General features: G+C 45.6%; 1 protein-coding gene across 1 annotated transcript in view; it reads left to right on the top strand.

Moving 5' to 3' along the window:
• RBL2 (RB transcriptional corepressor like 2) overlaps window positions 1-25,491 on the top strand; it is a 132,957-nt gene that overhangs the window by 55,326 nt on the left and 52,140 nt on the right. Inside the window, exons 7-9 of the mRNA XM_040328662.1 lie at window positions 2,681-2,745; window positions 2,841-3,024; window positions 7,254-7,420. Of these exons, the coding sequence (XP_040184596.1) occupies window positions 2,681-2,745; window positions 2,841-3,024; window positions 7,254-7,420 (416 nt within the window). The remainder of the gene's footprint in view (window positions 1-2,680; window positions 2,746-2,840; window positions 3,025-7,253; window positions 7,421-25,491) is intronic.

Below are 25,491 nucleotides of genomic sequence, written 5' to 3'. Positions count from 1 at the left end.
ACAAGTGTATATGAATGCCTCAGCCCTAGATGATTTACCCAGTAGAGCTGTGGCGGCCTGTCAATAAGGGTTCCACAGGTGCCACCCCCCCCCCATTAATGCGTCAGGCCCCTAATCCACATGCATGGATTCAAATGGGGGGGGGGGGGTCGATTTTGAAGCATGTATCTAGAGCTAGAGGTTCTAATAGGCTCCAAAATAGGATGGGCTTGGGTAGCAGATCTCTGCACTCTGAGCCCACCCAGTTGTGCAACCCTGGCGAATGAATGTTTGCTATTGTCACACTAATTCCCCTCCTGGCCAATCATGAAGCGGGTCTGAGACCCATTTCCCGATTGGCCGAAAGGAGAAGCTACGCTGGCCACTGGGAGGAGACGCGAGGAGATGCAGGGGACGCTGGATGTCTGCCCACCCGTCGCCCGGAGGGAAGCCCAATGAGAAGCTACGCTGGCGGACGGGAGGAGGAGGGAGGAGACGCGAGGAGAGGAAAAGCAGGGGAAGTCGGTCTCCTGGAGGGAAGCCTGGGGTAAGTGTTGTGGCTGGGTAACCCTTCCCGGGAGGGTGGCTGGCTGTGCAAAATACCACCGGCTCAGTCACTTGTGTGGGCTTCAACTAGATCCCGAACAGGTCTAAAGCTCATCCTGTCACTGTCAGGAAGCCAAACCTGACCAACACCCTCAAGCTGCCACTGTGGCGAGTGCATGTAGACAGAAAGTGGTTGCAGGGAGACTGAGATGTAACAAAGAAAAAAAAAGAAGATTGTAAACAGTGTTTTCTAAATGGGAAAAATAGATGCTGATTGTTTATGATGCACAATGACTTAGCAATCTGCCATACTGTTAGGCCCCTTTCACACGGGGTAGGTCCCCTCAGCGGACTCCGCCAGCTCAGTGGGAGATCACTCTGTTGATCTCTGCTGAGCCAGTGAATGACAAGTCTGTCTGCTCACTGTGCAGGAATGGACCTGTCAGAGCCCCGCTGTCCTCTATGGCGGATCGGATGAAAACATATCTGCCTGTCCGTTTTCATCCGATCCCGTCTGCCATACGTCTGTTTTGAGCAGATCTTATCGGATGGCAGGCGGGGGTCAGCGGACACCTCTCCGCTGACATCCACCTGCCCATACAAGGTAATAGGTGGCCTGCTCGGATCCGCATGAAAAACAAACAGGCTTATCATGTGAAAGGGGCCTTAGGGTTTCCAGCTACTTTAGGCCAGCATTAATGACAGTAATGTGTGGTTACAGTGTAAGATAAATTGTGACCTCAACTGATGCTGGAACATTGCCATATAAATGTAACAAGCTGAAGCAGTTTATCATTTAGCTATTTGGCCTCATTGTGGTATAGCAGACACAGCAGGAAGATGATTTGCCTGTTGGATGCGGTGGAATAACTTGTAGATTCCTAGTATATGGCAGGTAGAAGTAGATTTATGCCTTCAACATGTCATCTTGTAGGCCATTTTTTCTTGCATGCTAGTCTCATATCGCAAATGAAGAGGTTACTAAAGTTATGTAAATTCTTGTATGACAGAATACAACTTCGGAAGTGATGTAATTAGGTAGATTCACGTACCTTGGCCTAAGTTTAGGACGGCCTAGCCTAGCCTTTTTAGGCTACACCGCCGTAAATTATTTAGGCTAGTAGTGATTCACAAACCACTTACCTGCTAATCTACGGCGGTGTAGCCTAAAACGAGCGGGCGTAAGCGCGCCTAATTCAAATGACTTGGAGGGGGGCGTGTTGTATGGAAATGAGGCTTGACCTCACGTTTTTTGACACTGCGCATGCGCCGGGCGACTACATTTCCCAGTGCGCATTGCGGCTAAGTAGGCCATACGGGCCTATTGATTTCGATGTGTACGTAAATGACATAAATCTCGATTCGCGGACGACTTGCGCAAACGACGTTAAAAATTCGAACCTCGCGGCGGGAACGGCGGCCATACTTAACATTGTTATTCCACCTCATAGATGGAATAACTTTTTAGGCGGCCTATCCCTTACGGAAACAAAGTAATGCGACGGTGTAGGCCTGGCGTATGTTCGTGAATCGGCGTATCCCCTCATTTACATAATCTACGCCGGCCGCAATGGAAGCGCCATCTAGCGGACAACAGAAACATTGCAAGCTAAGATAGAACGGCGCAAGCCGGCCTATCTTAGCTTTGTTTAAGTGTATCTCTGTTTGAGAATACACTTAAACAAACGCCGGCGTAGATTCAGAGTTAGGCTGGCTTATCTACTGATAAGCCGGCCTAACTCTTTGTGAATCTACCTAAATGTGTTCTATCGTATTGTATTCTTTCATTTCCAAGCATGCGCGGTCTTGCTCTTCCAATTGTTTTTGGACAAATGCAGTACTGATTAAAAAGAATCGTACGATCTGGTATCATACAAGAAATATTTTCATGTTCGTCCCTTCGGATAATTCCAGACGAACTGTTGTGATCGACTCTCAGAAGCTGTGTACTAATCAGATTATCGTATGAACTCTTGAAAAGCAGTATTTTTTGTCTGATTTTCTGATCGTTTGTACTAAGCTTTAGGTTCTCTTGTTGCCAATTTGTTCTATTTTCACATTCAACTAATTTCCTGCTTTGTAATTGCCATTTGGGCTATAAAACAAAAAGATCCCACAGAAATGAGAAGAGTAACATTGATGTTTGGTGTTTCAGATCCTTAAAGGAAAATCGGAATCACTGACAGGATTCTTGGATCCAGGAAATTTTGCTGACAGTTTGTAAGTTGTCATTGTTATTTCTTATCAGCAATGTCAAGTGTCATCATAATGATCAAGGAAATTGTTTTCTCATTCTCTTATACATTGATCTACAGGAAGGCCATTAATAAGGCATATGAGGCTTTTGTGCTGTCTGTTGGCCACCTGGATGAGCGAGTGTTCCTAGAAGATGCAGAAGAGGAGATTGGAAGTGTGGGACGCTGTCTGAATCCTGATCTGAGAGCAGAGTCTGTAGAGAGGACCCAGGTGTCTTGCCATTTGCAGCAACATTTTGACAGGGTAAGCTTAAAAATCCCACGATTGCATAAGACCAGACCAAAAACAGGAACCAACCTCTCAACAGGTTTTACAGATCCCCACTGCAGTCAAAGCGGAGTTCCATGCCCTTTTTGCTTATTAAAAGTCAGCAGCTATAAAAAGTTTAGCTGCTAACTTTAAAGCCTCGTACACACGATCAGTCCATCCGATGAGAACGGTCTGAAGGACCGTTGTCATCGGTTAACCGATGAAGCTGACTGATGGTCAGTCTCGCCCACACACCATCGGTTAAAAAACCGATCGTGTCAGAACGCGGTGACGTAAAACACAACGACGTGCTGAAAAAAACGAAGTTCAATGCTTGCAAGCATGCTTCGACTTGATTCTGAGCATGCGTGGATTTTTAACCGATGGTTGTGCCTACTAACGATCGGTTTTGACCTATCTGTTAGGAATCCATCGGTTACATTTAAAGCAAGTTGGCTTTTTTTAACCAATGGTTAAATAACCTATGGGGCCCACACACGATCGGTTTTGACTGATGAAAACGGTCCATCAGACCGTTGTCCTCTGTTTAACCTATCGTGTGTACGAGGCCTTAATAAACAGACACTCACCTGCCCTGCAGTCCAGCGATGCGGCCTCCAGGAGTGTCGCTCCTCTCCCCCTTCTCTCAGAGGGCACCATTATAGCCACTGTGGGCACCTAGCCGTGACAGCTTTCTGCTTCACGGCCGGGAACGCACTGCGCTCTCCCAGTGGACAGGCAATCTTCTTGGACCTGTCACGTGTCCCAGAAGATTGCCGCCACCTAGGGGGAGAGGAGGAGTCACCTAGGTGGGCGGAAGGAGGGAAAGTGGGACAGGAAGTGACACTACAAAAGTAAGTACCCACTCCCCCCCAAAACAAACAAGTAAGTTCCACTTTTGGGTGTAACTCAGCTTTAATTCTAACATGCTTATTTGTGTAGAAAAAAACATCAATCTAAAAGGCCCTTTATATAATATACAGTATGTGCATGTATATGGGCACAAACAGGAATGGTGGTTCACAAAAGTAGCAGTTTTCCTATTTGTTGGCTTGTTCCATATACTGTAGTGATTTGCGTCTTTCTGCAATGGATCTGTGCATGTTACCGCTAGGATATATAGAAAACAATTGATTTGTAAGTGCCCCATTCACACCACAACACTGGTGCGATGTGCAGTGCAGATAAATATAGACTTAGGCAGGCCATAGATTATACAATTACTTGATTCCATCATCAACACAGTCGGTGTTAAAGGGGGAATCCTTCCCACAGTGCTTTTGTGTTCTGCTGGCGAGGAGCCTTCCCTGCCGGCAGAACACAATGGTTAGTGTTGCCGGCTATGGCTGGTGGCACTAATTATTACAGAAAAAACAGAGAGGCTGGTTACATAGATGTCGCTCAAAAATCTACTTCTGTACAACCAGGGTGCCCATACATGGTTTGAATTTTGGGCAGTTCAGCAAGGATCGGCGCAAATTCAATCCATGTATGGCCAGCTTAAAGTGAGTGTAAACCCTCACCTTGTAAAACAAATTTACCATATGAACATCGTTCATTGGGCCATCTTGGCCAGTAAAGTGTAGCAAAAGCTGGAGTTAAATTCCCCAGCCCAACTTTTCCGCATGTAGAACATTTTACAATCACTTCCATGTAGGTGGCTTTGGGAGTATTACAAACTGCGCTGTTTAGGAGAGATTGCTGATGTTTGTGTCAGTGACGCGCATTTTGTCCCTCACTCACGGCACACTCAGCAAGCCGTCAGTCTGTGCATCTATGTGTCGTGCCTCTGATAGCATAACTCCACGCCATTATAATCCCACGAGACACCGGTGTTCTTGAAACATTCCATGCGACCAGCTATGTCACAGGGGATGTGAACAATGACATTCATGGTTAACACAGGGAATATATTTGCATGTGTACTCTCATTGGTTTGCTGGGCTTTGTCGCTAAGTTACGGTATACTAAAATGAGGCTTGGTTAATCTTTACTGAGCATGCACGAGATTCTGGCTTTGACAGAGACGAAAGGGTGGAAGTACAGATGAGGCTGGAATCGGAAGGCAAGCTGCACAAACAGTAAGAAAGATCCTATAAGGCTAATTCATATCCTGTTGAGCAGGGTGGATAAAAATCAATAATTTTTTTAAAAGGAAATAAAAAACAATCCGATTTTTATTTTATCTTAATTAGATTTTTTAAATTTTTATCAAATTTATTTTAATAAAATGCTTTTGGAGTAAAAATCTATCTAAAGATAGTTTTCTATTTCAGATACATTTATAATTTAGTTTATTCAGCATGAAATGGACCTTAGTAGGGGTGCAACGGATCAAAAAACTCACGGTTCGGATCGTTCCTCGGATCAGAGTCACGGATCGGATCATTTTTCGGATCACCATCATATAAAGTCCCCACTGTAATATCCACGTCATCTCCCCCACTGTAATGTCCACGTCATCCCCCCCCCCCTGTAATATCCACGTCATCTCCCCCCCTGTAATATCCACGTCATCTCCCCCCCCCCTGTAATATCCATGTCATCTCCCCCCCTGTAATATCCACGTCATCTCCCCCACTGTAATGTCCACTTCATCTCCCCCCCCCCCCCCCTGTAATATCCATGTCATCTCCCCCCCTGTAATATCCACGTCATCTCCCCCACTGTAATGTCCACGTCCCTCCCCCGCTGTAATATTTACATAATCTCCCCCACTGTAATATCCACCTCATCTCCCCCACTGTAATGTCCGTATCTCCCCCACTGTAATGTCCGTATCTCCCCCACTGTAATGTCCACATCTCCCCCACTGTAATGTCCACGTCTCCCCCACTGTAATGTCCGTATCTCCCCCACTATAATATCCACGTCATCTCCCCCACTGTAATGTCCACATCTCCCCCACTGTAATGTCCGTATCTCTCCCACTGTAATGTCCACATCTCTCCCACTGTAATGTCCACATCTCTCCCACTGTAATGTCCACATCTCCCCCACTGTAATATCCACGTCCTCTCCCCCACTGTAATATCCACATCTCCCCCACTGTAATGTCCACATCTCCCCCATTGTAATATCCACATCTCCCCCATCAGCGCGCCGCTCTGGGGAGCTCACCTAGGCCACCGCCGCCGGGTAAACCAAGATGGCCACCGCTCCTGGGCTAGGCTGAAGGCGTGGCCTTTCCTATGGCCGCGGATCGCTTGGTGTGCCGATCCGAATACGGTGACCCGTTCGAATCACGGATCAATGATGATCCGTTGCACCCCTAGAGCTTAGTTATGTGGCATGAGGCTGTATATTCTGCAATATTTACATTTTTGGTAAACTCATTCAATGAATCCAAGAGCTGCAAGCTGAGAAATTATCTCAGTAACAATGTGATAAAACAAAGTTCAGGAATATTCCTTTATCCCATTGTTTTGTAAATCTATGTACACTGCAAACTGTATGATTGAATCGGTTCTGATATCGCTGTTATACTAACCCAACAGCTTATTATTCTAAATACAAAACCTTAATTTTTTTGCAAATATTAAAGATTTGAATTACCAGCAAGAAAAGGTCCTTACATTTAAGGAGCACCTGTCATATAAGATCCATCATGGCAGCGCCCGTTAGTGGGCATCCACTCACCTTCTGCCGCCACATTCCTCAACTTGTTATGTCACTGCCACATCACCAGCCGTCCCATTAAAGTGAATGGGACTGTCGGTGAGACAACAGCGGGTCAGAGGAGGAGCCGCTGCGGGACAGAGATGACAGATGCTCTTTAAAAATGATGCCTTTTTACTAGCTATTTAAATCATGATTTAAATTGTGATTTAAATTGACTTGATTTAAATCAAATCCACCCTGCTGATGAGCTTAGAAATGTTATACATAGTGGCCATATGATTATTGGGAATATTTCATCAGAGTTTACTTGCGCTTTAAGGTTGCAGTGTTCAAGTTTTAACTTAAATGAGTTAAGTGTTTACTTGGTGTAGCTGTCACGGAGCGTGCATTACATACTGAATTCCCCATGGTAGAGTTTGGTTTTACTTACAGCAAATAAAAGCTTTGACTTTCTGTTAGAACCAGCGCATTGGCCGATTCCTGCTCAGAGAAAACAAAGACACTAGCACAGGTCAAAGCAAGGAAAAGTGACAATAATACATGCTACAACTTTATCAACGTCAATGTGCCATCCTATCTCATATATTTTTATTTTAATGCAGATGAAGTCACTTCGGATTTCCACGCCGCTCACCTCCCTAAAATACATTAAAGAAAACAATCCGTACACCACGCCTGTGTCCAGCGCCACATACAGTGTCAGACGCTTGTTTGGCATCTTATCAGGACTAAAACCTGCTCCGAGCGAGAGGCTTCTCCAGATGATGAGGTATTTTATTCCCTGTTCTGGATGTATCTGTGCCTTATACCTTTCCCATAAACAGAACTCTATCATCTAAGAATATGATGTGCTTATATCACTGGAATGTTGGGGTGGCGCTTTTATCCATTTATCAAAGAAGTCTACAGTTGGGACCAAGTGCTAGCAATGTGTGTGTGGCATATGACTACCCCATTTTATTTCCAGTATATCTATAATAAATATGTTGTCTGAGACAAAAGGAAATATGTGCCCCAAGCAAGCTTGTCACTATGGTCACAAATTTGACTAATTCAGACTGAGAATGTGGGGTGAAGCCGGCCATAGACACATAAATCTCTCGCTCTGCACAGCAGACTGAACAAGAAAAATCACTTGACTCCCTTTCCAACAGTATGGATGGACAAATCTACCCTGCTGGCTATTGAATCTTGGCAGCTGACACCCATGGCTAACAGGATACCTGAACTGTGACTGCAGTCACTGCTCCAGCAACAATTTCCCACCTGCATATTCGAGTTTTCAGTCGAAGATTCTTCAGCCGAACAATGGTGGCTCGCAAATCTTCAGCCAATTCACAGGGATCAGTTGAAATTCTAGCAATATTTAACCACCTGCTTCCCAGGCCTTTTCTGTCACCTCTCTACTACATGTAAAACATCATTTTTTTGTTCGAAAATGACTTAGAACCCCAAAACATTATGGCCCGGATTCACGTAGAAGCGCGCATCTTTGGGCGGGCGTAACGTATCCTATTTATGTTACGCCTCCGCAACTTTGAGAGGCAAGTGCAGTATTCTCAAAGCAAAGTTGCGGCGGCGTAGCGTAAAAAGGCCGGCGTAAGTCCGCCTAATTCAAATGTGGAAGATGTGGGCGTGTATTATTTAAATGTATGGTGACCCCACGTAAATGACGCTTTCTCCGAACGGCGCATGCGCCGTCCGTGAAAGTATCCCAGTGCGCATGCTCCAAATTAACCCGCAAAAAGCCAATGCTTTCGACGTGAACGTAAATTACGCACAGCCCTATTCGCGAACAACTTACGTAATCGACGGAAAAATCAAAGCTGGCCCGACGTCCATACTTAACATTGGTACGCCTCATCTACGCCTCATATAGCAGGGGTAACTTTACGCCGGGAAAAGCTTAACGTAAACGGCGTATCTATAATGCGAGGGCCGGGCGTACGTTCGTGAATTGGCGTATCTAGCTGATTTACATATTTCTAGGCGTAAATCAGCGTACACGCCCCTAGCGGCCAGTGTAAATATGCATTTAAGATACGACAGCGTAGGAGACATACACTGGTCGTATCTTATACAAATGCTGGCGTATCTGATTCTTTGAATCAGGCGCCAAGATACGACGGCTCAGACTCAGAGTTACGACGGCGTATCTGGAGATATGCCGGCGTAACTTGTACGAGAATCTGGGCCTATATGTTTTCAGGCAGAGGCCCTAGAGAATAAAGTGGTGAGTGTTGAAATGTTTTATGTCACAGGGTAATACACTTAAAGCGGGGGTTCACCCTAAAAAAAAATTCTATCATTACATTGAGCTGACTTCTGACACTGACAGTATGCTGATCTTTTTTTTTTCGTACATACCGTTTTAATGCTATTTCCCCCCCCCCCCCCGGCTTCCGGGTAGTGAATCCCGCGGGAGTGGGCTTTCCTATTCACAGGCTAAGTGATTGACGTGATGACAAAAGCTTCCCACCGGCGCATAGGGCGCGTCACGAGTTACCGAAAGAAGCCGGACTGCGAGTCAGCGCTATACGGTGCCTGCGCACCGACGTTCGGCTTTTTCGGCAACTCGTGACGTGCCCTATGCGCCGGTGGGAAGCTTTTGTCATCACGTCAATCACTTAGCCTGTGAATAGGAACGCCCACTCCCGCGGGACCTACTACCCGGAAGCCGGGGGGGGAAATAGCGATAAAACGGTATGTACGGCAAAGAAAAAAAAAAAGATCAGCATACTGTCAGTGTCAGAAGTCAGCTCAATGTAATGTTAGACATTTTTTTTTAGGGTGAACCCCCGCTTTAATAGAATTTCAGTGCACACAAACACAATATAATACACATTTTTTGTAAAATAAAAAAGATGTTACAACGAGTAAATAGATACCTAACATCAGGCTTTAAAATTGCGTACACCTGTGGAATGGTGGCAAACTACGGTACCTAAAAATCTCTATAGGTGACACTTTAAATGCCTTTACAGGCTAGCAGTTTAGAGTTACACAGGAGGTCTGGGGCTTGAAATTCCGTTTACGTATGTGTGCAGGACTGACATGTGCGTTCACCTTTGTATGCAAGCGCAGGAGGATGGGGGTGCTTTAAATGTTTTAATTATTTATATATGTATTTTTACACTGTCTCTTTACATTTTTATTGCTGTCACAAGGAATGTACATGTGTGACAACAATCATTAGTGACCGGTCCTCTTTACTGAGACATCTGGGGTCTATCAGACCCAGATGTATCCTCTGCCCTTAACTTCATCAGCAAACAGAAAATTCTCCTGCGCTCTGGTATTTCCTGCTAAAGGGTAACGTGGTCCAATTACAGGGTATATTCAACAGTCTTGCAGCCCTCCTCAGAATCATGGGAATTCATAAGGCTAAAAAATAGAAAAGAAAGGAGGGCGCACCGACCTAGTGTGATACCGTATAAAAGGGTTTTATTAAATGTATTAAAACAATGGTTATACTCACAAAATTAGTTGTAAAACAAGCTTTGACAAACAGTACAGCTGGTACGCAGCAGCGCCAGAAGAACACGGATCGAGTTGTATCTGACTGGTGGTATGGCTGACGCGTTTCAGGGGAGTACCACTTTCCTCAGAGCCTTGGTGATCTGTAGTGTTGCAACTACAGACCACCAAGGCTCTGAGGAAAGGGGTACGCCCCATGAAACGCGTCGGCCATACCACCGGTCAGATACAACTCGATCCGTGTTGTCACCCTGTTCTTCTGGCGCTGCTGCGTACCAGCTGTACTGTTTGTCAAAGCTTGTTTTACAACTCATTTTGTGAGTATAACCATTGTTTTAATACATTTAATAAAACCCTTTTATACGGTATCACACTAGGTCGGTGCGCCCTCCTTTCTTTTCTCTTTCTTAACTTCATCAGATCAGACCAAGATCAGTCTAATCCGATGCTTGTACCAGCCAGTAACAGCAGGTCACTTCCAGTTCCTAATACCATAGAGGTGATTGGAGACAATCTAGTCTCCAAAAACCTCTATGGTAAGCCAAGAGAGCCAGGAGAGGAGTGACCAATTGGCCACTAGAGTGGCTTTTACATTAAAGGGAATCGCCGGATGGAAAAAATAAATATTTTTATCAAAAGCAAAGTTTTATTGAGGATGAAGTGAAAAGAGACATACAAATATAAAGTGCAAAAGGCACTATTCGTAAGACAAGTACAGTGACATATACATATTGGTTATAGAACATTGAAGGTCAAATTAACAAGAAGTGCTGATCGTGAACACAAAAAAGTAATACAAACTGTAGGGGGGATGCCAAGCGGCTCGTCATATACCGATAGAATCGTAGGTGTCCACAGAGGGGAAATGAAGGGGAGAATCATGTGGGTAGGTACCCAGGACATACTTAAGGAGAAATTGCAAATTTTGATGGGGTATCATTCCTCAGCATTGCAGGTAGAAGCATCTTCTAACCACCTGTCCCAAATGTTATGATATTTCATTGGACAACCCCTATGTGAGTACAGTACCTTTTTTTAGGGAAGGGTGGTGTTGATAGCCCTAAACCACTGATCCACAGTGGTGGTGATTCTCTTATCCAGGTCCTGGCTATTTGCATTCTAGCTAAGAATAATGACTTTTGCAGAAATATGTTTAGAAACTTGTCCTCCTCAGAAAGGGAGAGGAGGCCCACTACACACTGGTGGGGGCGTAGTGTCAGGGGGAGCCCATGCGATCATGAAGGAATTTTACCACCTGTGACCATATCCTTGGATAGACCATAGCAAGTGATAAAAAGAGCCCCTGGAATCACCACACCTAGGACATGCCGGACAGTGTTTCGGCCTATACCTGGAAAGGCGAAGAGGTGTTAAATAGGACCTATGGAGGATGTAAAGCTGGATGAGGTAGTCAGACAACTTGGGGGATAGAGATTTGCAGGTAGCTAGCACCTCCTCCCAGTCCTCATCCATCACATCACCCAGGTCCTTCTCCCACTGAGATTTCAATTGATAAGCCAGGGTATTGGCAGCAGGCTGCATGAGATGGTTGTAAAACAAGGAAATACCTGTAAGTTTTTTGTGATCCCGATCTGTGATTATATCTACTGGATCTAGCAAATCAAGGCTGGGGATAGAGTCACGGAATTGAGAGTTGAGCGCATGTCGGAGATGGAGGTAAAGAACAAGTGGTTGGGTACATTTTTCAATGCTTGAAATTAGTTAACCGAGCCGACAGCTATGACATGCGAAAAGATATATGACCCCCCTTGTCGATCCATAGACTGTGGTCTGGGACAGATAACAACTCGGGCAAATGCGGATTTTCCCACAATGGCGTATGGGTATGAAATGCAGGAGCCTTGCTACAGGGAGTGCAGAATTATTAGGCAAATTAGTATTTTGAGCACATCATCCTCTTTATGCATGTTGTCTTACTCCAAGCTGTATAGGCTCGAAAGCCTACTACCAATTTAGCATATTAGGTGATGTGCATCTCTGTAATGAGAAGGGGTGTGGTCTAATGACATCAACACCCTATATCAGGTGTGCATAATTATTAGTCAACTTCCTTTCCTTTGGCAAAATGGGTCAAAAGAAGGACTTGACAGGCTCAGAAAAGTAAAAAATAGTGAGATATCTTGCAGAGGGATGCAGCACTCTTGAAATTGCAAAGCTTCTGAAGCGTGATCATCGAACAATCAAGCGTTTCATTCAAAATAGTCAACAGGGTCGCAAGAAGCGTGTGGAAAAACCAAGGCGCAAAATAACTGCCCATGAACTGAGAAAAGTCAAGCGTGCAGCTGCCAAGATGCCACTTGCCACCAGTTTGGCCATATTTCAGAGCTGCAACATCACTGGAGTGCCCAAAAGCACAAGGTGTGCAATACTCAGAGACATGGCCAAGGTAAGAAAGGCTGAAAGACGACCACCACTGAACAAGACACACAAGCTGAAACGTCAAGACTGGGCCAAGAAATATCTCAAGACTGATTTTTCTAAGGTTTTATGGACTGATGAAATGAGAGTGAGTCTTGATGGGCCAGATGGATGGGCCCGTGGCTGGATTGGTAAAGGGCAGAGAGCTCCAGTCCGACTCAGACACCAGCAAGGTGGAGGTGGAGTACTGGTTTGGGCTGGTATCATCAAAGATGAGCTTGTGGGGCCTTTTCGGGTTGAGGATGGAGTCAAGCTAAACTCCCAGTCCTACTGCCAATTTCTGGAAGACACCTTCTTCAAGCAGTGGTACAGGAAGAAGTCTGCATCCTTCAAGAAAAACATGATTTTCATGCAGGACAATGCTCCATCACACGTGTCAAAGTACTCCACAGCGTGGCTGGCAAGAAAGGGTATAAAAGAAGAAAAACTAATGACATGGCCTCCTTGTTCACCTGATCTGAACCCCATTGAGAACCTGTGGTCCATCATCAAATGTGGGATTTACAAGGAGGGAAAACAGTACACCTCTCTGAACAGTGTCTGGGAGGCTGTGGTTGCTGCTGCACGCAATGTTGATGGTGAACAGATCAAAACACTGACAGAATCCATGGATGGCAGGCTTTTGAGTGTCCTTGCAAAGAAAGGTGGCTATATTGGTCACTGATTTGTTTTTGTTTTGTTTTTGAATGTCAGAAATGTATATCTGTGAATATTGAGATGTTATATTGGTTTCACTGGTAAAAATAAATAATTGAAATGGGTATATATTTTTTTTTTGTTAAGTTGCCTAATAATTATGCACAGTAATAGTCACCTGCACACACAGATATCCCCCTAAAATAGCTAAAACTAAAAACAAACTAAAAACTACTTCCAAAAATATTCAGCTTTGATATTAATGAGTTTTTTGGGTTCATTGAGAACATGGTTGTTGTTCAATAATAAAATGAATCCTCAAAAATACAACTTGCCTAATAATTCTGCACTCCCTGTATAGTTCATGGCTAGTGTTGCTCACGAATATTCGCATTGCGAATATTCGACTCGAATATAGCATATTCGAGAAATCGCGCTATATTTCGAAATTCGCGGTGAATATTCGCAATTCCGAATATTCGATTTTTTACAATTTTTTTTTTGAATCAGATCACATCCTAGATATCTCCATCGACGTCTAAAAGCATTGCTGGTATAATTAGAGACCCTGGGCCGAGTAGCTGAAGCGTTCATTGAATTTTCCAGAAAGATCGCAATGCGATTATTCGGCAAACGCAATATCGCGCGATTATTTTCCTCGCCCCGATCTTCCGCATCAGAGCGATTTTTACAGTTTCATTTTTAAAACAGATCACATCCTAGTGATCTCCATAGACGTCTGAAAGCATTGCTGGTATGATTAGAGCCATTGGGCCGAGTAGCTGAAGCGATCATTTTATATTGCCGAATATTCGCAATGCGAATATTCGGCAATAGGAATATTGCGCGATTATTTGCTCCGCCCTTTTGCATCAGAGCCAATCAGAGTTCTCCTTCCACACTCGTCACAGGTTAGCAACCAATAGGAACCTGCCTGCATGGACATTATATAAGCTCACTCCCAGCACCATTTCATTGCAGATTCAGAAGCTTGCTATAGAGTGTGGAGGCTGTTTCTGTGTTCCTGGTTTCCTGGTTTCCTGTGTCTTTGTTCTTGATTGATTTAGATCATCACCAGCATTGCTATTTAGTGATTCCAGTGGATCTTTTCCAGTATATCAACTGCTTTTTTCAAAGCAATAGACCCAAGAGCTTTTTTCAAAGCTACGTTTTGTGCTGTTTTGTGCTGTTTTTTTCATTTGTGTTACTGTTTGATCCTGCAATCCTCCCTGTTCAGTTATATTTGCAAGAGATTTCAGAACACATATTGATCTGAGCTTTATAAAAGAGCTTTTCTAAAAGCTAAGTTTTGTTCATCTTGTGTTACTGTCAGATCTTGCAGGTTCACTGTTCAGTGATATTTGATAGGCATCTCAGTTCAAATTTTGTTTAGTTTTCCCTAAAGAGCTTTTATAAAAGCTAAGTTTTGTGTTCAGTTTAGTTAAATTTTGTGTAGTAAGTGTACACACTGTTAGTGTACATTTATTTCATCTAGCTTAGCTTAGTGTGTGTTTAGTGTCTGTGTTTAAAAAAAAAAAAAAAAAAAAAGTTAGTGTTTGTTTAGTGCTTTTTTTTTTTTTCTTTAATTTTGTAGTCCTTGTCTGGTGTACTACTTTTCTTATAGTTTAGTAGCTGTCTGTGTACGTCTTTGTCTGCGTGCCTGTCTTGTAAAAAAAACACAAAAACACATTTTGTTCACATTTTCCCCCCCAATAAAGTTTAACCCCCCCACACACATATCAGCAATTATGAGCGGCATCCGTGGCCGTGGCAGTAGGGGTAGGGGAGTTACTCCCAGTGCTGGATCGCTGCCAGCACGGGGTACCTCTCGTGCCCCTACTAGTGGTAGAGGATCGGGTGCAAGGGGAGTACGCCTGATCCGGGAGTTCTTCCCATCGGGCAGCCGCCCGATATTGCCATCTCAGGCTCAAGTAGTGGTGGACTACATGGGGCACAGCAGTGCCACTGAGTCGTCGGTCCCGACTCACAGTAGTACCACCATTACACCGTTGCCTGTACTACCCCCCCCCAGCCCCCAAGAGTCCAGCATCTTACTGTTCGACAGCGACAGTGATAGGGATCTCTTGGGGGAGGCCATGCATCAGGCAGACCTCCAGCTCTGTCCTGATGGTCAGGACCTTTTTGAAGGGATGGATGAGGAGGATGGGATACCTGCTGGCAGTATCCCAGAGACATCCCTTCAAACTGGTGCTGCTGTTTTGGTGCAGGAAACAGCAGCACCTAGTCAGACCCAGGCGTGGGTGAGGGGACAGCGGAGCCAGGCTAGAGGCTCCATGTCACGTGGTTCCCTCAGACCAACACATCTCAGCCCTTGGTCTGACATCTCTGGGGGCGAAGAGGGTGACCCATCATGGTTGCCATCTGACGCGTCGGCTCACTACGTCAGTGACGACGGGGAAGGTAGGCACCCTGGTGAAACGGTGCGCCAGGTCACCACCAGGGAGACCATCGTCAGGGTCTCCACTGGTGATGGCAGCAGGAGGTGTCAGGAGGAGGAGCAGCAGCAGCAGCAGCAGCAGCAGGCAGCTCCACCTGTGCGCACCGAATCCCAGCAGGTGCAAGTAAGCGTCACCCCATCTGACAGGAGGGCGGTGCTGAAGTCACCTGTCTGGAATTTCTTTACCCTGGTGGCAGACAACCCTACCGTGGCCATCTGCCGGATTTGTAAAGTGAGGGTGAAGAGAGGGAAGTGTTTGGCTCGGGTGGGTACCACAGCCCTGAACCAGCACCTCAGGATAAACCACTGGGCGTTGTATGAGGAGATGAAGCGTGGTGGTGGTAGCAGCGCCACCACCACAAGTGAGCAGGGTACAGCAGCCCCTGCCACATCTTCATCTGTTTCCAGCAGGTCATGCCCCCCCGCTCCCTCTAGTAGAGGTACTGGTACCGGCAGCCAGACCTCTACTTCCACAGCACCCTCCACGTCTGTGTCCCGCACTGCCGTCCGGCGCCAGGCGTCGATTTCAGACGCCTTTGACCGCACCACTCCCTTCCCCCCTGGAGACCGACGTGTGCGTTCCCTCAATGGGCTCCTGGCAAGGGTTATTGCCCAACATCTGCTGCCCTTCAACATAGTTGACAGCAACCCCTTCAGGCAGATGTTGGAGCAGGCCCAACCCCAATGGCGTGTCCCCAGCCGCCATTTCTTTGCCAGGACTGGTGTCCCTGCCCTACACCAGCACATTGTTCAGAATGTAACCCTGTCGCTGGATCACGCTGTCAGCGACAGGGTTCATCTGACAATGGATGGCTGGACCAGCAGGCATGGGCAGGGACGCTACATCAGCTTCACGGCCCATTGGGTTTCCCTCCGAGGCGTCGGTGAGGGATCGTCGGCAACCGATCTTGTGGTGCCGCCCCGGGGTGTCCAGGGGAGAACTGCTGGTCTCCCTCAAGCCACTGTCTCCGCAGCTGCTGAGCCTCCCAGCAAGCGCCCCCGTAGCTACTCAAGTGTGGGGCACGTGCGCTGTCAGGCCGTGCTCCAGCTTGTTAGTTTAGGGGACCGGAGACACACTGCAGAAGAAGTGCTGAAAGCACTTCAAGCTCAGGTCCAGAAGTGGCTGACACCCCGAAGGCTCCAGCCAGGTATGGTTGTCTGCGATAACGGCAGCAACCTACTCGCCGCCCTCCATGCTGGCAGTCTGACGCACGTGCCCTGTCTGGCACATGTCCTCAACCTGGTGGTGCAGAAGTTCCTGCGCACTTATCCAGGGTTGAGTGACATTGTGGCAAAGGCGCGTAGGATTGCCAGCCACTTCAGGCGCTCCCCAACCGCTACCGCGTCCCTGTCCAAATTGCAGCGGAAGTACAATCTGCCCCTTCACAGGCTGATTGTGGACAGTGTGACGCGGTGGAACTCCACCCTCCACATGCTGAAGAGGTTGTGGGAGCAGCAAAGGGCGGTGAGGGAGTACCTGATGGAACTAGGCACTCAGAGGGCTTCACCACAACTCCCTTTCATCGCCTGTGCGCAGTGGGGGCAGATAAACCAGGTCTGCCAAGTGTTGTCCTCCTTCGAGCAGGCGACCAAGATGGTCAGCAGTGAGCAAATTGGCCTCAATAGCGTGCTGCCAATACTGTTCATGCTGGAGAGGACACTAGATCGCCTGCTCGAGGCTGGGGAGAGTGCCTTGGTGGAGCAGGAGGAGTCAGCAATGCTCCACCGAGACCAGGGCCAGGACCAGGAGGAGGAGGAGGAGGAGGAGGATGATGATGAAGAGGAGGAGGAGGTGGTTGCTGGTGTCGTCCCGGAGTCAGGGCCTGGTCAGGAGGGAGAGCCGGTGTTGGGGGCACCGATAGTCCGGGGGTTGGGCATGTCTGAGTTTGACCAGCAGCGCCTCAGGGAAGAAGAGTCGCACCTCATTCACCTGGCCAGCATTGAGGAGTCACAGCGGGCTGTGCTCTTCCCCATGGCTGCCCACATGCTCAGATGCCTCAGGAGGGACCCCCGGGTTAAGACCATCAAGACGAGGGATGATTTCTGGATGGCCACCCTTTTGGATCCCAGGTGCAAGGGGAAACTGGAGCAGTTCATCCCAGCCAGCCGGAGGCAGCACCGGATGGAGGAACTGCAGGCAGCCATTGTCAGACGGTTGGAGCAGGCAACTCCCCGGCCTCCAGTTGTCCCCCCTCATCTCACCCAGCAGGTGGCTGCACCCAGCTGCAGCCGAGCAGGGGACCTAATGGAAGAGATGAGGATGTTCTTCCAAACCGAGCGACCCAGTACCACCACCAGCAGCAGCAGCAGCAGTCACCACCAGCGGCTGGCCCACATGGTGGCAGACTACATGGCGTCCGTCGGTGCTTCTGACAGTATGAGCACCGACGACCCCATGGAGTACTGGGTTGCCAGATTGGACACCTGCCGCGAGCTCGCTCAGTATGCGCTGGAGTTATTGTCTTGCCCCCCCTCCAGCGTACTATCTGAGCGGACATTCAGCGCGGCAGGTGGGGTGGTCACGGACAAGAGGACCCGTCTGTCCACAGAGTCCGTGGACAGACTCACATTCATAAAGATGAATGAGTCCTGGATCGGCGGTGACTTTCTGGCACCCGTCGTCGGTTCAGGGCGCTGAAGGGTCCCTTGCCATGCATTCCCTGATGAAGCCCCGGACCTGATGTATTTACAGTGCTGAATATAACTATTTCAACATCAGAGAAAATCAATGTTAATATTTGGTACAGTAGGCTTTCTTTGCAATTACAGCGGTCAAAAATTTCTTTTATTTTTACACCAGCTTTGCACACACTGGAGGAGGGATTTTGGCCCACTCCTCCACACAGATCTTCTCTACATCAGTCATGTTTCTGGGCTATCGCTGAGAAACACGGAGTTTGAGCTCCCTCCAAAGATTCTCTATTGGGTTTAGGTCTGGAGACTGGCTAGGCCACGCCAGAACCTTGATATGCTCCTTACAGAGCCAATCCTTGGTTATCCTGGCTGTGTGCTTTGGGTCATTCTCATGTTGGAAGACCCAGCCTCGACCCATCTTCAAAGCTCTAACTCAGGGAAGGAGGTTGTTGCCCAAAATCTTGCAATACATGGCCCCGGTCATCCTCTCCTTAATACAGTGCAGTCACCCTGTCCCATGTGCAGAAAAACACCACCAAAGCATGATGCTACCACCCCCATGCTTCACATTAGGGATGGCGTTCTTGGCATGGTACTCATCATTATTCTTCCTCCGAACACGGTTAGTGAAATTATGATCAAAAAATTATATTATAGTCTCATCTGACCACATGATTTTCTCCCATGACTCCTTTGGATCAGTCAAGACAATTATGTCAGCAGTTATTTCACACCCTATATACTCTTATTAAGACTGCTGTACATCATGGCAACTCCTGCCCATGTGATATGACTCTGTATCAACTACTACTGTTAATACTACTACTGATGCTTCTGCTGCTGCTGCCGCCCAGTCAATACACCTATGTCAGCAGTTATTTCACACTCTATATACTCTTATTAAGACTGCTGTACATCATGGCAACTCCTGCCCATGTGATATGACTCTGTATCAACTACTACTGTTAATACTACTACTGCTGCTTCTGCTGCTGCTGCCGCCCAGTCAATACACCTATGTCAGCAGTTATTTCACACTCTATATACTCTTATTAAGACTGCTGTACATCATGGCAACTCCTGCCCATGTGATATGACTCTGTATCAACTACTACTGTTAATACTACTACTGCTGCTTCTGCTGCTGCTGCTGCCGCCCAGTCAATACACCTATGTCAGCAGTTATTTCACACTCTATATACTCTTATTAAGACTGCTGTACATCATGGCAACTCCTGCCCATGTAATATGACTCTGTATCAACTACTACTGTTAATACTACTACTGATGCTTCTGCTGCTGCTGCCGCCCAGTCAATACACCTATGTCAGCAGTTATTTCACACTCTATATACTCTTATTAAGACTGCTGTACATCATGGCAACTCCTGCCCATGTGATATGACTCTGTATCAACTACTACTGTTAATACTACTACTGCTGCTTCTGCTGCTGCTGCCGCCCAGTCAATACACCTATGTCAGCAGTTATTTCACACTCTATATACTCTTATTAAGACTGCTGTACATCATGGCAACTCCTGCCCATGTGATATGACTCTGTATCAACTACTACTGTTAATACTACTACTGCTGCTTCTGCTGCTGCTGCCGCCCAGTCAATACACCTATGTCAGCAGTTATTTCACACTCTATATACTCTTATTAAGACTGCTGTACATCATGGCAACTCCTGCCCATGTGATATGACTCTGTATCAACTACTACTGTTAATACTACTACTGCTGCTTCTGCTGTTGCTGCTGCCGCCCAGTCAATACACCTATGTCAGCAGTTGTTTCACACTCTATATACTCTTATTCCTACTGCTGTTCATCATGGCAACTCCTGCCCAAGTGATATGACTCTGTATCAACTACTACTGCTAATACTACTACTGCTGCTGCTGCTGCTGCTGCTGCTCAGTCAAGACAACTATGTCAAAAGTAATTTCCCACTCTATATACTCCTATTACCACTGCTGTTCATCATGGCACCTCCTGCCCAAGTGATATGACTCTGTATCTACTACTACTACTACTACTGCTGCTGCTGCTGCTCTGTCAAGACACCTATGTAAAAAGTTAATTCCCACTCTATATATACTCCTATTACCACTGCTGTTCACTGATACCACTGATAGTTAATTTATCCCTTAACTACCCCCATTTGTGAGGGTCGGGGTTTTCCTTTAAAGTCCCATGCAAATCAATGGAAAATGTATGTTCCCACATAACTTCTGTACGCCTGGAGATATTTCAATAATACCCGCTATACATATTACTTATATGCCAAATAAAAATATATAACAGTTAAATTAACCCTTACCAACACCCTTATATAAAAGATGGGTATATTTATATTACTATGATTTTCCTCCCCAAAAGGTTAAGATAGGAAGACCGGGCAACGCCGGGTATTCAGCTAGTAATAGTATAAAATGTTTTCGGTTATTATTAAGCTAGATGTGTTGATGTTGATGTTGATGTGTTAGATGTGAAGTTAGATGTGAAGTTAGATGTGTTTAAAAAACTAACAATTTCAATAAGAAATGAAACCTTTGCAAAATATAACATTTTTTATTAAAAAAAAAAAAAAAAAATTAGGACATTAACTTCTGAAGCTCTGTCACCTCATCCATGTTTTTCGCCAGTTGTTGCACCAGTTGTTGATTTTGGCGCATCAAAAACAGTATCTGCTGCTCATTTGCCATTACTCTCTTCGTGAGGTTTTTCATGGCAGCTTGCTTCACCTCTAGCTTTTTTAGAACTGTTAGGATATAAGAAAAAAACATTTGGATTTCAAAGACCGTTACGAAAGATTATTTTCAGCCATAAAAATAATAAAGTCTGACTTAAGAGACTCTATGAAAGAGGATCTGGCAGAGGCAATTCTCTTCCTTAGAACTCTACATTGCATTTATTTGCATTTGCTAAGCCTAGAACTACATTTCAAGATTAATATAAACCATTTCTAGGTTTTTCATATTTTTTTTTTTGGGTTCATTATAGATAAGCTTTGTTTTGGTTCTAAAACAGCCAAATAATGTGGTCTGTATTTTTGAACTGTTAAAGATCATGTTCCTGATGTTTAAGCCTGCTGCTACTATCCAGTCACTTGATTGTTTTCATTGTGTTTGTCTTTTGCTTAAACTGTGCAATACAGTAGACTGTTGGCTTCCCAGCCAGTAGTCCTGTGGTAGTTTGCGTTTCTTTCCCTCAAGGAATCTATAAAATACATTCGCATATTAATACAGAGGAGTCGGAGTCGGGGAGTCGGGGAGTCGGAGTCTGAAGTACATAAAACTGAGGAGTCGGAGTCGAAAAATTTATCTACCGACTCCACAGCCCTGCTTTAAATGCTGTCCATTTTTAGAGCTACATTTTATTGTTGAAATTTTATTAATATATGTGCACATATTTACCCTCCTGATTGACGGTATAATTAACCGTCTCATCCTGCTCCTCTTCCTCGTCACCCACTACTCCACCAGAAGTTTCGGGGGGGGGGTGCAGCTCCTCCTCTTGCTCCTCCACAGGAACTGGGGGTGGTGATGTGGATGGCCCTGGCTGCTCCTCCTCATCCCTCTCCTCCTCTTCCACATCCTCCTCCTGCTCCTCCTCTGCGGCCTGTCGCCTTGTGCGCTTGGGGCGCACAGTTGGTAGCGGAGCTCCTATAATAACACAATGTTCATATATTATAAAAATGTTTTCTAATGACGTATGCAAATTCTGTGTACTCTACTGTATTGTATATGAATACAAATTAATTTATATAGACAGTTAACCAATGGGACAATGTTATATTAAAGGGTCTTGTGGGCACTACAGGGGACTGAGCGTGAGCTGGGCTGCCACCATGGTAAAATGAGCTGTTTTTGTCTCCTTTGTTTTGTTCAGACGATCTCATGTTAAAAAAAAGTACTTGATGGAGTACACAGGATTACTATAACAACCCCACGCCTAACACAGGAATTTAGTGGGAATCTATATATATAAAACTCAACGTGTGTGTGCATGTATGTATGTATGTTCCACCATCACGTCCAAACGGCTAAAGATATTTACATGAAACTTGGCACACAGGTTACTTATATGTCAGCCACAAATATAGGATTGGTGGTTTAACCCATACCCACCCCCATTTGCCTTGGTCAGGGTTTTTCTTTAAAGTCCCATTCAACTCTATGGGAAATACATGTTATTTCATAACAGCTGTAGATATTTCGATAACACTTGGTCACATGTTATCTATACGTCCACTTAAAGTATAGGATCGTTAATTTATCCCTTAACTAACCCCATTGGTGAGGGTCGGGCTTTTTGTTTAAAGTCCCATGCAAAGCAATGGGAAAAGTATGTTCCCACATAACTTCTGTGTTCCTGTCTGCTGTCCCATGTTTTTTTCCAACAGTACTATGAATACCTTGGCTGGTGGTGATATATGTTACAACAACATGGCGTCTTGGTTAACAACATCTGACCTTACATTAATTACATATGACCTTCCATAACTGTCCCCAAGGGACCCGGGCTGGCTCAACGCGATTGCCACTGCGCTGACAAGCCATTCACCTCTGCAGCTAGGGGTTCGGATCCCGCTCTCGGCTACATGTGAATTGAGTTTGGTGGTCTCAGCTCGGCCCCCGGTGGGTGTGCTATGCGAGGTAAGCCTGCGCTTAGTATGCCCACCTCCCTCCCACAAAAACCACCACACTTACACACGCACTCGCAATTGGGTTAACATGCACGCACTCTGACCATGCGGTCTCTAAAAAGAGAGGCGAAGGACTAACGGGGCTGGTTGAGCGGGCAAATCCTCTCACTCCCTTATAGGGAGTCCCTCTGCCCCGTGGGGCTTCGAAGCGGAGCAGGTAGGACGGTCTGTGTGGGAGGACCCCCTCACACCCGCCATTGCCACCCGGGGCATGGAGAAAGGTGGCAGATTACCTCTGGGGGAGGCCTGCCTACTCCCAACTCCTGCAGTCCGGCTCCTCTCTCGAGTACACGCACAAAATACACTTTAGGGAAAAAAAAACATAACTGTGACCAATAACTTACCAGGATGATATTTATTCCGGATACGCCTGACCCGGTTCATCTGGCGCCTCTTCAGGTCGGACCACTTTTTGAGGATCGCCATGCGAGTGTGTTCTTCGCCTAGTTCCTCAATCAGGGAGCTTATAACTCCCTGTTTTTCTTGCTGCCTCCGCAGCTCATCGTATCCTGTTTCCAGGAACTTCTGCAAGATGAAGAACAAAGTATATTGTAATACTTTTGTTGACAGCCTTATGGATATATGACATAAATGTATGCTATTCAACAATTGGAAGCATTCTCGCCTTATTAATCAATGACAGGGGTAACATGACAGATTTTATATACTGCCATTTCCGTCGCCACCTTTTTTACATAAATATAGCAGCCATTATCATTTGCATAATTATGAATATATACTAACTTTTAAACTAGACTAAAATGCAGTTGAAGATAATGAAATAACAGTGGTCAAAATACTTACACAAATCAGCAACTTTTCCTCAGATACAGTGAAATTACTTCCAACCATCTTGCTCTGCGATTGCGTTGCGATCATAAAGTTGGAAACTGGCAAGGGTCCAGGAAATGGTCGCGTGTTGTTCGCGTGTTGATTGCGCTGCTTGGACCGAGATGGGTCCATATGGCTTCGGCTGTATGGACCACAGTAACTCTTTTCCCTGTCAGGAGCCTAACGCCCCGGGGGGTCAGAGACGGGACCTTTTCGGAGGACCACTGACGTATGCAACCGTCGCAGTTTTTTGTGATGTCACTCTTTAGGTGTGTGCAAATTTTTCCTTGCACCGGGTGGAGTTTTTGGGTTGTGTTTTGCACGCCACAGGCTTTTCAACAGAAAATAACCAGCTGGAGGCAGAATGGTTGCAAAACACTACGGGTTTGTTACCTAACTCTGGGTTTCAAGACCAGTCCACCTCCAGCTGTTGCAAAACTACTACTCCCATCAGCCACGGTCTGTCAGTGCATGCTAAGAATTTTACTTTTGCTGCATCTAGGGTGCCACAGTTTAGAGACCCGTGCATAAAGGCCTGAAAAATGTGGGCCTGCAGAACTTACAATACTAGAAGTGCCAGCATTCCCAGGCATGCTGGAAGTTGTAGTTCTGCAACATCTAAAGGGCAATATGTATTCGAACGTCCTTGGGCCTTGAGGACACTGAAGTCAGGACGTTCGCATACGTCCTATGTCCAAAAAAATTTTAAATTCATTATGCTAAATAACAAGGAAAAGTGCCTAAATACACATTTGCCAACCAGGGTGTCTGCAGCTGTCCAGGCATGCTGGGACTTGTAGTTTTGTAAAAGCAGGAGACACATTTTTGGTTAAATACTAATATCTGATCATATATACTAACTTTTAAACTAGACTTAAATGCAGTTGAAGATGATGAAATAACAGTGGTCAAAATACTTACACAAATCAGCAACTTTTCCTCAGACTTTGAGAAATTGCTTCCCACCATGTTGCTGTAATATTGGGAAACTGGCAAGGCTCCAGGAAATGGTCGCGTGTTGTTCGCGCAATTGCGCATGCGCGATCGAAAAATCGCAATCGCAATATGTATTTTGGTTAAAATATCATACATATTCGATTTCAGAGTGCTGCTACAGCAGTTTTCGAAATATCTGCAATAAATTTCGCATTCGCATGTTGCGATATTTCGATAAAATATCAGGAATATTCTGAGCCAATCAGAGCGCTCCTCCAGCATATCTCGAAATTGCGCAATAAATATCGCATTCGCATGTTGCGATATTTCGATAAAATATCAGGAATATTCTGAGCCAATCAGAGCGCTCCTCCAGCATATCTCGAAATTGCGCAATAAATATCGCAATCGCATGTTGCGATATTTCGATAAAATATCACGAATATTCTGAGCCAATCAGAGCGCTCCTCCAGCATATCTCGAAATTGCGCAATAAATATCGCATTCGCATGTTGCGATATTTCGATAAAATATCACGAATATTCTGAGCCAATCAGAGCGCTCCTCCAGCATATCTCGAAATTGCGCAATAAATATCGCATTCGCATGTTGCGATATTTCGATAAAATATCACGAATATTCTAAGCCAATCAGAGCGCTCCTACCGCAGTTATTAAAAAATCGCAATTATTTTCGCATTCGCAATAGCGAAAAA

The sequence above is a fragment of the Rana temporaria genome, chromosome 11 (genome assembly GCF_905171775.1).
Source record: "Rana temporaria chromosome 11, aRanTem1.1, whole genome shotgun sequence".
Taxonomy (NCBI): Eukaryota; Metazoa; Chordata; class Amphibia; order Anura; family Ranidae; genus Rana; species Rana temporaria.
Note: the sequence above shows the minus strand (reverse complement) of the source record. Positions and strands in the feature narration are given on the sequence as shown.